The sequence below is a fragment of the Gekko japonicus genome, unplaced genomic scaffold (genome assembly GCF_001447785.1).
Source record: "Gekko japonicus isolate JY-2015 unplaced genomic scaffold, Gekko_japonicus_V1.1 scaffold585, whole genome shotgun sequence".
Classification (NCBI taxonomy): domain Eukaryota; kingdom Metazoa; phylum Chordata; class Lepidosauria; order Squamata; family Gekkonidae; genus Gekko; species Gekko japonicus.
Window position 1 is genome coordinate 210,476 of NW_015170291.1, and position 12,520 is coordinate 222,995.

Sequence of the window (12,520 nt, forward strand, 5' to 3'; positions counted from 1 at the left end):
CGCCGTCGCGCCTCACCTGGCCCGAGCCCGCTGCGCCGGCTCCGCCCCGGGCACCGCTCCAGCGGGGAGGCCGCCGAGGAGGAGCGCGGGAAGCCGGGAGGAGCCCAGGGGCCACGCCGCCCCCGGGCAGACGGAGAAGCAGGCGGAAGCGCGACGGTGCGAAGGCGGACCGCGGCCGCCCCGTCTCTTCTGGGAAAGCCCGCGTCCGGCAATAAAGGAGCGCTTCTTTCTTCGGCCTTTCTTTACCTTTTGGAACTCTCGGAATGTCTTGCAAACTGATAAAAAAATTTCAAGGAAAGGGGTTGTTTCAGTCGACCAGCCAACCAGCCCTCTCTTTCTTTCTCTGAAATGCCTTTTTATGATTTATTATTAATTTTTTGGCAATCAAGAGAAGGAATTCGAGGTTGGGAAGCCAAGGGGGGGAGGATAGAAAAAAGTATGTGCAACAACTATTAATATAACTTGTATTTGACTTAATAATATATCCTAATAAATTGTTTTGGAGGGGGAAAAAAGAGAAAGAATTCGAGGAAAGAAAAGGGTGGTTTATAATTTCGCTAGACGTTTTCCCTTGGGTTTTTTTTAAAGCCCTCCTTTGCTTTGCCGTTTTATGTATAACTTTCCAAAATTGTTATACGTCAATAAATGAAACTCTTTTGGGGCAATCTTATTATATATAATAATATAATATGTGTGTGTGTATATGTTTGTATATAAAACTTATTTACTTATAGATGACCTTTTCTCTGTTTCTGAAACTCTTCTATCTACCCACCCCCAGGGTAAGTAAGTAAGCTGCATTTTCAGCCTGAACCACCCCCCTGTCATTCTTTGTACCCACTTAATTGCGCAAGACTGTAATCCTACACACAGTTAATTAGGCATGAGTCCCGTTAAACTCACAAAGAGCACCTGAAGAAGGTCTCTGCTTTTGTGCAATAGTGCATCACTCATCAGAGTCTCCCACACTCCTTAAGGAAGAGCAGATTAAAAAACACACACAAATTTGGAGACAAAGAGGCAATCCTATAATAAGAGCATGAGCTCTTGTGTGTCAAATCAATATGATTTTGGTAGTCTACTAAATCTCTGGAAGGGCACCATGATTTCATCCCATTATTTCCCTTGTTTGGTTAAACTTGTGGCTCCAGAAAAATAAGACGGAAATTGCAGTTCAACTTTTGTCTTTCAACAGTGAGCAGCCAGATGTACCAGGGAGTCTCATGCAAGGCATGATGGGAATATCCACTTCTTAGAGACACTACTTGGAGGTGTTATCCCTCAGAATACCACAAGTCCAGATTATTTGTCTACTCTTGCTGCTGATGGCCAGTGGATTCCATAGTTTAACTCTCCTAAGTGCAACACTTTGTTAATGCTTCTAATACGAGAATTCTGTACAGCTAAAAAAACACCTCCCCCTATTTATTTATTTATTTAGGATATTTCTATGCCACCTTTTCAGAGTCCTGCTCAAGGTCGCTTGCAATTAAAATAAATGATAGAACACAAGCAGAATCAAAACTATATAGAAAACAGAAGCACACCATTAAAAAGCTAATAAAATAAAGCCCCTAATTAAATGCTTGGCTAGGGAGCAGGCGGGTTAGTATGGCAGGACACAGTTCTTCAGGTTCCCTGGCACCAAGCCTCAGGGGAAAGGACAGTAAGGCCAAGAACTGGTGCTTTGAATTGTGCCCAGAATAGATGGGTAGCCACTGCAGCTCTTTCAGTGCGGGGCGATAAGATCCCTGTAAGCAACCCTTGACAGTAGTCTGGTGGCTGTATTTTAAACCAACAAGTTTCCGAACAGTTTTCAAGGGCAGCACCATATAGAGTGCATTACAGTAGTCTACCTTCCTAGTTCAGTTCAGTTCAGTTTACCTTTATTGGCATTATAAAAGGGAACATTAAACAAATACATAAACTAAACATAAAATGGATCATAAATTGAAATGTCCCAAAATTACAGTATATTACTTTGTATGAGTACAGCAACATGTAAAAACTTTGCCACTGAATTAGTCATATTGTCATCAGTGTTGTTAAGTAGAAATGATTTATATGTATCAGGAAAACCCATAATGCTGGATAAAATTGGAGATAAAATACTTTGTTTAATATTATTATAATAAGGACACTCTAACAGCACGAGACACTGTTTCAATTGTTGTTCAGTCACACAGTAGAGTCCGACTCTTTGCGACCCCATGGACCAGATCGCGCCAGGCCCTCCTGTCTTCCGCCATCCTCTGAAATTTGCTCAGTTTCATGTTCGTTGCATCTATGACACTGTCTAACCATCTCATCCTTTGCCGTCCCCGTCTTCTTTGACCTTCAATCTTTCCCAGCATCAGGGTCTTCTCCAGTGAGGGCTCCCTTCTCATTGGGTGGCCAAAGTATTTGAGCTTCAGCTTCAGTATCTGGCCATCCAGGGAACAGTCAGGGTTGATTTCTTTTAGGATTTCAGTAGTTCAATAGTTCCATTAAAACAAGGGCAATGTCTATTAGTAAGGGGTATACCCTGAAATCTTCTGGTTAAAATCGCTGAAGGTAAAACATTAAGCCTAGCAAGAGAAAAAATTCAGTAGTCTACCTTGGATGTGATCAGATCTTGAATCACTGTGGACAGATTATCCTTTTTGAGGAATGGCAGGAGCTGGCAAAACAGAGCTACGTGCCACAAAGAAGATCTGAGCCTTCAACCGTAGGCCAGGATCGAGTAGTGCCCCCAAGCTACAAACCTGCTCGGGGGGGGGGGTAACCTCCTCCAGGACAGGCTGGCTCTGCAATCTGGATTGACCAAAAGCACCTTAGCCTTGACTGGAACGAGCTTCAGTGTATTGGCCCTCATCCATCCCATTGCCTTCTCCAGGAACCCACTGAGAACTTCCACAGGCCCTCCTTGGCTTAGCTATTAAGGATAAATAGAATAGGGGGGGGTCATCTGTGTATTGGCGGCGCCTCATTCCAAATCCATGGATGATCTATCCCAGTGGTTTCATATAGCTGTTAAATAGCATGGAAGATGGAACCCTGCGGGACCCCATCGCATAAATGCACCCGAACACCACCTTCTGGAATTAGGTGGCCAAGTAAGAGCAGAGCTGATGAAGCGTAGTGCCCTCTACTCTCAGTTTAGTCATTTCAGGACAGAGATGCCTTCTTCAGGAGTAGCATCACAACCACCTCTTTCAAAGAAGTCAGAACCACACCCTCCTGCGCAGAGACATTTATTGCTTCCTGGACCCAGTCAACCAACCCAGCCCATACTGCTTAAGCAGTGGCATTCACTTGTTCACAGCGGTGTAGCTGTGCAACTTCCTGGGATTTCCTCCATGGGCCAAGTGGCAGTGTGTGTGTGTGTGTGAAGGAGGAGACTCTGGAAATCTCTTATGACTTGTGTACTCTCTTCCAAGATGGTGGAGAAATGGGGTCTCTTTCATACAGGGCAAGAGGAGGCTCTCTGTCTCCTTGAGCCATCAAGGAACAGGTGAGAGCAGGGGTCATTTCGTAGAAAAAGAGCTAGGGGAACTCATTAGCATAACTCATTAGCATATGCCGCACCCCCTGACATCAGGGGCCCGGCGGTGGACCTGCAAGGCCAGCGGGAGTGCGAGGAAGCTCCACCAAGGCCCTCCCTGGTCCCAGGCAGGCAGGGGTGGGGAGAGGCGGGGAGGAAACAACTTACCCTCCCTCTTCTCCTGCCTCCTGCTGACTGAATGAGGGCTGGAAGCGGGGCGGCAGGAAGCAGGGGGCGGGGCTTCATCATGTGCCCCGCCCCCCTGCACCTCACCCGGGGGAACTGCGTTCCCCCGCGTTCCCCCCCGAAATGACCTCTGGGTGAGAGACATAGTAGATGAAGGGTGGATGGGAAGGTAGGACACACTGACCAGAGAGCAGGGAGAGCAAGAGAGGCAGAGTCTGAGGACATGGCATCCAGTCTACAAAAGCCCTGGCTACAACAAGGCTTTGAAGTGCTAGACTTCCATTGCCTTTCACAAACAGGACGGAATCTGTATATAGCTGTATGAATGGGGAGAGGTTTATGTTTGGTAGAACAGGTTCACTTCCTCAGGTACCTTTTGTGCTCCATAGATTCCTTTGATATGTGGCTTGGATCACTTTGTTTAGTGTACGGATCTAGAGCTCCTTGCCACATATTCACAGATTCTCCTAGAATCGCCTCCAAATGCTCATTCTCCATGTTTCCCATCTATAAAATGGGCATATTGGTTTCTGGAATGGCGTCAACATGCTTAATTGCTAAAGTTGCTAACCTCCCGGTGAGACCTAAGAACTCCTGGGAATTACAACTGATCTCCCAGTGACAGAGATCCGATCCCTTGTAGAAAATGGCCGTTTTGAAGGGTGGAGTCTATGGCATTACACCTCACTGGGGTCCCTTCCCAGCCTCCACACCCAAATCTCCAGGAGTTTCTCAAACTAGAGTTGGCAACCTAATTCCTTCCCAAAGAGCCTGCTGGGTGAATGAGAGATGTTTCTGTAACTGAGCACTCCTTCACTTAGGCTGGATTGCTCTGGACTAATCATGCTGGAGGAACCCCCTGTGGATTGCCCTGAACATTAATTGGGCTTTTAGCTTAGAAGGAACACACAAACACAGCGTCCTGTGGTTAAGAGCGGTGGACTCTAACCTGGAGAACCGGGTTTGATTCCCCACGCTTCCACATGAAGCCAGGCAGGTGACCTTGGGTCAGTCACAGTTCTCTCTCACAGCCCCACCTGCCTCACAGGGTGTTTCTTGTGGGGAGGAACCCCCTGTGGATTGCCCTGAACATTAATTGGGCTTTTAGCTTAGAAGGAACACACAAACACAGCGTCCTGTGGTTAAGAGCGGTGGACTCTAACCTGGAGAACCGGGTTTGATTCCCCACGCTTCCACATGAAGCCAGGCAGGTGACCTTGGGTCAGTCACAGTTCTCTCTCACAGCCCCACCTGCCTCACAGGGTGTTTCTTGTGGAGAGAGTAAGGGAAGGCAATTGAAAGCCGCTTTGAGATTCCCACAGATAAAGGAAAGCGGAGTTATAAAAACCAGCTCTTCTTCTAAAACCCACACACGAGGATTGTGCAAAAGTAGATTTTTTATTATTTATTTATTTATTTTTAAATTTATATCCCGCCCTCCCCGAAGGCTCAGGGCGGCTCACAAGGGGCATAAATGCCAAAGTTAAAACAATAAAACAATACAAAACAGCATAAAATACAATAAATACAATTCACTAAAAATTGTTTTATTGGATTGCTATATACAGATGGCCGTGGTTGTACTGTAACTGCTCCAGGTCTGCTCCTTGTGCCTGGTCTTTTCCACCCTTCCGGTTCCTTGTGCCTGGTCTTTTCCACCCTTCCGGTTCCGCTGAAGTGCTTCTCTCCCTTCTTCTCGGGTCTTGGGTTTGTGTATACGACCAACTCAAGCGACTCCTTCCTGCCAGCGGACTCGTGCTTTACAGTTTGTGTGGCAGAGGACGCTCTCCACGTGACATGCCTGACATGGGAAGAGAGCTGTATAAAGGCAGACATTGTGCCACGTTGTAGGGCAGGCGCCGAAGAAACCCATGAGGAAAGTGAGGGCCAGAGATCAGGCAGGCCAAAGGAAAAATTAGCATCTGAATGGAAGAGAAGACAGACAGAAAGAGATATCTCTGTGTTGGCTGTCCAGGATGAGACGAGACCTCTGAAATGGAGGAATTGCTTCTGGACTATGGGTTCCATGGTGGGGTCCCAAACCGGGCAGGTAGACCTGCGATCTGTGTGGAGGGGCTTGCTCAGAAGCAGCCCTCTCGGGCCTGTGCCAAGGCTGGCCTTTGAAGAGACCCACCAGACGCTTGGGTGGTCTCTCTCTTTCAGCCGCATTTCAGCAAAAGAGGGGCCCTTGGGGTACTCAGGAACCAGCCGAGGCGACCGATGAGGGGCTTCCTCGGTGTGGAGCGGGGGCGGCTTCCCCACCCCCGTTTCCGTGGGAACCGGCCTTACCTGTCTTCGGCAGGAGCGCCCGGACTTCCGGGGGGACCTCTCTGCCCCGCCACAGGTTGTACAGGAGGGCAGAAAGGCTTTGCTTAATGTTGTCCTCCTGGGAAAATGGGGGAAATGCTCCCAATGATACAAGTCCTCCATTTTCTCTCAGCAAACGGCTGAACGGTTTGCCTCCCCCAGCCCCACCCGTGCTTGCTGAACCCCGGTGCTCACCTCCTCCTCCTCCTCCAGCAGTTCCTGCAACTGGCCCAGGAGGGAGTAGAGGAGAAAGAGGCCTCCCTCCCTCACCCACATTCTCCCAGGACGCTTCGCTGCAACCCTTCCTCTGTTTGTGGGTGAGCTGGTCCCAGGACACCTGAAAGCAACAAGTCACCCTTTGAGCCCTCTCTCTCCCTGCGTAACTGAAGCCGCAGAGGTGGAAGCTCTCTGGAGTCTCTTTCTTTGCATAGCCCCGGCTCCCACCTTTCCTCCGTCCCCTGCCTCATTCCCTGGCCAAAAGGAGACCTGAAACTCTCCTAGAGGCAGGGTCTCGCCTCTTCTCTTCTGGCTGGTCTAGTCGGGGCCGGGCACACTGAGGGTGCACAGAATTTGTAAAGGAATAAAAGGAGAGATTGGATTTATACCCCACCCTTCACTACCCAAAGGAGTCTCAGAGCGGCTTACAATCTCCTTTCCCTTCCCCTCCCCACAACAGACACCCTGTGAGGTGGGTGGGTCTGAGAGAGCTCTTTCAAGAACTGCCTGTGAGAGAACAGCTCTGAAAGAACTTGTAACTGACCCAAGGTCACCCCAGCAGCTGCATGCGGAGGAGTGGGGATCAAACCCGGTTCTCCAGGTTACAGTCCACACTCCTAACCACTACACCAAACTAGCTCTCTAGACTGACTGTTGAGCTGTGGCCTTCCTAAGGCAGAAGGAGAGGGCAATCTCTCTCTTCACTGCCCAAAGAATTCCCACTGGTGGTTCCCAACCTTCCTGGACAGGGAGGGGAATAAAGACCCCCCCCCTTTCCCTGGCCCCTCCCTCTCATGACATCACCTTTCCAGCACCACTGAAGATTTCCCTTACCTCACCCACTTGAATCAGGTGGAGAGTATCCTCCCAAGCCTTAGAAAACTGCCGCACTGAGATGGGAGGAGGGTCCAAGTCAGGCCAAGAGAGGAGGGATGTAATGATCTGTGTAGGACTGGGAGACAAGGCCTAGAGGCCTAGGCCCAGGAGAGACCTGTGTGGGAGTGGAAAGCCGACATAGCCTACAATCCCCACAGTGCTTATTGACGGTTGTAGCCAATCAGTGTCCAGGGATTGTGTGCGGAGATTGAGACTTTGTGGGCTGTGGAACTGTGTTCTTTTCTCTACTGCATTCTCTTCTCTCACATTCTCTGCTGGGCCCCCCACACACACACCTTTCTGGGGAGTGGAAGGGGTGGGGCCGTGGGGAGAAGTGGGAAGAGCATCATAGAGAGATTTGAAGGGAGGAGGGAAAAGGCAGGTTCGGTGACCAGAGGGTGCTGCCTGATTGCACCGAGGTCAGAGAGGAGACGACTGGCTGCCGTGAAAGGCTGCCGCTCTTGTCCCGCCCACTCACTCACCCAGATGGCACAGGAGCATGCTGTGCGGCTGGTTCAGGGTCTCCCTGGCCTGTGCCCAGAGGCTGGCTTCGGAGTCAACCAGGGAGACGGCCAGCTGCACCATCAGGTGACCCAGGGCAGCATCATCAGGCATCTAGAGAGAGGAGAAGAAGAGGCACGGCTTGCAAATCCCCAGGGAGCCAAGGAGCTCCGAGCCCTCTTCTTGGTTCATGGGCAGGTCCCTCCTGGAAAATCAACCCTGTGGTCTCCTTTTGCCAGGAACCTTCCAAGTGTTGGGCCGTAACCCTTCAGCCTCTGTTTTCTTGGCCCCACGGTCTGCCCCTTGTTCCCGTGACCGGCCATCCTTCTGCAAGAAGTGATTGCCCAGCATGTCCTGCCTTGGCCTATTTGCAGCATGGCGAGAAGCCAAAGGAATAGGCAGGGGACGCCCAGCATCACCCAACTCTAGCCGTCAAGGCCCAGTGGCTCGCCCGCGACTTGGGTGTGAAGCCCACAACAGAGACATTGCCTTGAGAACCAAGAGCTGGACACAGGGAGAAGCGAGGAGAAGAGGGGCCCTTTGGGGCCTCCAGAGCAGGAGAAGCTAAAGGGTCTTGAGTGGCCCGTGAAATTTCCTTGCTGAAGCCATGCTGAGTGAGCCAGAAAGCGGACGCAGATCTCTCGCAAGCCAGTCCAACCCAAGACTCTTCCCCCTCCCACCCTCCCCATCTGAGTGGAGAGAGGAGGAGGTCCCAGAGTCAGCCTGGGGGGGATGTCTGAAGGCGACTTGGAGGCCAGAGGCCCCATCCTCAGCTCCGTCCCCCACCGAGGGACTCGGGCTGCCCAGCTTCTTTTGCTTTGCTCCGTAGCCCCGGGAGCCAAGCCCTGCGTATGGGAGAAGAGGGGGGGGGGGACATACCTCGAAGGAGGGCAGATGGCTGGCATGCTGCAGGAGGGAGCTGCCGAGAGAGAGGGCACTGGCTCTCACAGCCACCTGTCTGCTCCGCAGGGAGTAGCCCAGAAGCTGTGGAAGCAAGCGGCACCGTTTTCAACGGGGGCTCTGCTCCTGTGGGACGGCTGCCTGCAGCCCTCCTAGTCTTGTGCCTCAGGCCGAGAGATGAGGGGAGCGGTCTCCCACCCAGGCTGCCTCTTCCCGGGCTCTGAGGACCCTCCGGAAGCCAGGGGCCAACTTCAACACTTGGCCAGCTCCCGACGGCTTCACCCTGCCTGTAGGGGACTGCAGGTGGGGACGTTTCTCTATCAAATACCGTGCTCTGGAGCCAAAGCCAGAGCACGTCAGCTGTGAGTGGGAGAGCGGTGCAGTGGTTAGATCAGCACACCAGGGCCAGAGGGGGAACCCTGCAATGTCGTGACTCACTTCGGACCAGTTTTTCTTTCTCAGCCAAGTTTACCTGACAGGTGGTGAGCGTGAGAAGAGGGAGACCATTTAGGCAGCCCTGATCCCCCATTGGGAAAACAGGAGGTGGGAATAGAAAGGTACGAGGGGAAGGGGAAGCTCAGGCGGAGCCCTCCTCCCTCCCCAGCTTGCTTTCTTTTTCCGATGAGGCAGCAGTGAAAAGCTCCCTCTGCCAGCTGCACCATCAAGCGTCGAATGAAATGTAGTCCTGAGATTCCAAGAGGGAACCGGACTGGCTCCCAGGAAACCTGCAGTTTGGGGGGGGGGGGCGTTGCTCCTGGGGGGAGGCTCTTTGGCCCTGTGTCCCCAGGGAAGAAGCCACTTGCTTTGCTGCTGGCCACCGGGCACCTGGCGTGATGGTGCTTTTGAGCGGCCAGTGGAGGTGGGGCCCCAGTGGGCTTTCTGCTGACCCCGAGGTGAGGCTTCCTCCCCGCCAGGCTCCCGTTTGCCCCCCAACCTCAATGGGGATGTCCATCCCCCCATCTTCTCTCCCACACACTTACTTCAAGGAGGCCCACCAGATGGCCAGCAGACGGGTCCTCCCGCAGCATCCTCTGGAGGCCTTCCTCGGCTGCTGCTCGTGCACCCTGAAAGGAAGGCGGAGCCGGTGTGGGGGTGCTGAATCCCCTGCCCCTTCCCCCCAGCAAGCCTTGACGGACAGCCTGTCACTCTCCTGCTGGAAAACAAAATACAACAAACCAGAGATACACAGTAAGGAACAGCAGGAAGAACAAAGCTGTGTACAAAACGAGCCACCAAAAATCTTCAAAAAGGTTGCATTTCTACAACAAGAATATTTTATAGTCTCAAAAGATCTAATCCAAAATAACAGGGCAAATGTCCATACAGAATAAGGCTGAATGAGTAAACAGCTGTAACATCAATCCTCAGTGTTTAAGGAACAAGAGAAAAATGATTCCAGTCAAAGGTTCCTGTAGTTCCCTTTCACGCAATAGCTAGCTGCGGCTTATCGCGTTCCCCCCACAAGCTTCTTGCATCTGAATTGATCTGAATTTGTGAGCTGTATGCTGATTTCCGAATATTGTGTAAGCCTGGATTTGGAAGCAAGTGATCATAAGGTCCCACTTTTTGAAGAAGCTTGTGGGCGGAATGCGATAAGTCGCATGAAACGGAACCACAGGAATCTTTGACTGGAATCATTTTTCTCTTGTTCTTTTAAAGTGTTTCCTGGGTGAACACTGAAGATTGATGTTACAGCTGTTTATTCATTCAGCCTTATTCTGTATGGACATTTGCACTGTTATTTTGGATTAGATCTTTTGAGACTATAAAATATTCTTGTCGTAGAAATGCTACCTTTTTGAAGACTTTTGGTGAATCATTTTGTACACAGTCTTGTCCTTATCGCGACTCTCCTGCTGGAAGCAGGCCGCTGGATTCAGGACCCACAGAGGGACCCCTGTCTCCTGGGGGAAGGGGGGGCAGCGGTGTAAGCAAAGGGGCCTCCAGGAAGGATGGAAGGAGAACAGGGCTGGATCCTGAGGCACACCGGTCATGTTTTCCTCGTGGGAAGCAAACCGATGGCGTGACCTCTGTGATGTCATGGGGGGGAGGGGTGAAAGCGCTGCTCTGGCTTATCTCAGAGCAAAACTCTTCCTCTTTGGGGTTGCCCTCTGATTTTGGATCTAACTGTTGAGGGCCCCCTGGTTAGCCAAGCTGGCTCAAACCATCAGCCCTTTATTTGAAAGGAGACAACTTCGGCTAACCTGTAGGGAGGGGGAGGAGGGGATGGTGGTGGAAGCCCTTGTCTTTGACATGCTGTACTGGAGGGCTGGTTCCAAAGCAGCTCAAGATACCCAGGAAACAGGAGCTGACTGGGCTGAGCTGCACGCACCCTTAAAGGCTGCTTGGCGATGCTGGACGCTCTCATCCACACTGTTGCTCATCAGCGACAGGCTGAAGCAGTGGGCGTATGTGCCCCGGATTGCTTCTGAATCTTCCTGCACTTGCTGCAAGGCTTCCGACTGCACAGGAGAGATGGGGACTTAAGTTGGCAACAGCAGTTGGACAGCTGGGATCTCAGTTACAAATCCCCCCCCCCCCATGCACTTTGAACACCCAAGAGCTTGGGTATGGGATCTTTCAAGAGGTAAGGTAAAACCCATGTTAAATTGTATGTTTACCACATTGGTGCTGGGAGATTAGGGGGGGAAATCCAAAGGCGGCAGCAGATCAGATTTTGATCTGTACTAAGTAGTATTAATACAGAAACAAGATATGGTTGCCCATTAAAAAATCATAAAAGCTAGCACTAATTTCATAGAATCATAGAATGTTAGAGTTTGGAGGTACCTTGCAGGTCATCCAGTCCAACCCCCTGCACTCTGCAGGAGCGTAGCCGAAAGATAGCCCTACAACATACCCAAAAGATGGTCGTCCAGCCTCCGCTTGAAAATGTCCAGCAAAGGAGCATCCACCACCTCCAGAGGCAGACTGTTCCACTGCTCAACCACTCTTACAGTTAGGAAGTTTCTCCTGATATTTAGCCGGTAACGACTCCCTTGTAATTTCCACCCATTAGATCTAGTCTTGCAATCCGGAGCAAGAGAGAATAGATCTGCTCCATCTTCTACATGACAGCCCTTCAAATACTTGAAGACTGCAATCATCTCCCCTCTAAGCCTTCTCTTTCCCAGGCTAAACATACCCAACTCTTTCAGCCTTTCCTCATAAGACTTGGGTTCAAACCCTCTCACTATCCTGGTTGCCCTCTTCTGGACACGCTCGAGCTTGTCAACATCCTTCCTAAAATGTGGTGCCCAAAATTGGACACAGGACTCCAGGTGAGGCCTGACCACAGCAGAATAGAGTGGAATGACCACCATTTGAATCTGCCTCCAGCATATTCTACAGCTAAGAGCTGCTGGCCCTTGATGAACTTAGTTTTGTACTTTCCTTCAGTGAAGAAGGCGAAACCTCAAAAAAAGGATTCTTCACGATTTCCTGGGAGAGACCCAGGGCAAAACAGAAGAGGTCAGCGCTCCTTGGACTCTAGCCGGTCTCTTCCTGCTCCACGTTCTCTCCTTCCTCTCACTTGCACACATATCCTCGGAGCAGAAATGACTCTCTGGGATTCAAAGGATTTCACCCTGCCTTTCCCCAAGAGGGTCCAAGACAACTGAAAGTGCAGAATCAGCAAAACAGATCTGCCTGTCGTAAACACAAGCCAGTAAAACACAATAAAACAGCTGGCAAAAGACAAAGTAGAATCCTCTCCCCCCAAAAAAATTGCAGTCCTGGGATCTCCCCCCCAACCCCCACCCCACTCACGGGGATGCTGGCCCGGAGTCTCACTCACCTTTATTTCCTCCCCGATCGCCTCCTTGCTGAAAGGGGGGGGGCAGACCCTTGCTTTCTCGGACCTCGCACACCCTGCTGACGGCCCACAAGAAATTAATCTGCAGTTTCCGGACCTGGAAGTTGCAAGAGTGAGGCTGTGAGCAGAGCGAGGAGAGCTGTGGGTCCCTGCTGCATGGCAGAGGGCGGGGAGGGTAGGATTCTCAACTCCCCCCC

At 51.1% G+C, this 12,520-nt stretch overlaps 1 protein-coding gene across 1 annotated transcript in view; it reads right to left on the reverse strand.

The window, feature by feature from the left end:
- POF1B (premature ovarian failure, 1B) overlaps positions 1 to 12,520 on the reverse strand; it is an 84,084-nt gene that overhangs the window by 60,093 nt on the left and 11,471 nt on the right. The window contains exons 4-10 of the mRNA XM_015417891.1: positions 10,804 to 10,971; positions 9,490 to 9,573; positions 8,489 to 8,593; positions 7,591 to 7,723; positions 7,067 to 7,122; positions 5,999 to 6,095; positions 17 to 189 (exon numbers count right to left, since the gene is read on the reverse strand). Coding sequence (XP_015273377.1) covers positions 17 to 189; positions 5,999 to 6,095; positions 7,067 to 7,122; positions 7,591 to 7,723; positions 8,489 to 8,593; positions 9,490 to 9,573; positions 10,804 to 10,971 — 816 coding nt within the window. The remainder of the gene's footprint in view (positions 1 to 16; positions 190 to 5,998; positions 6,096 to 7,066; positions 7,123 to 7,590; positions 7,724 to 8,488; positions 8,594 to 9,489; positions 9,574 to 10,803; positions 10,972 to 12,520) is intronic.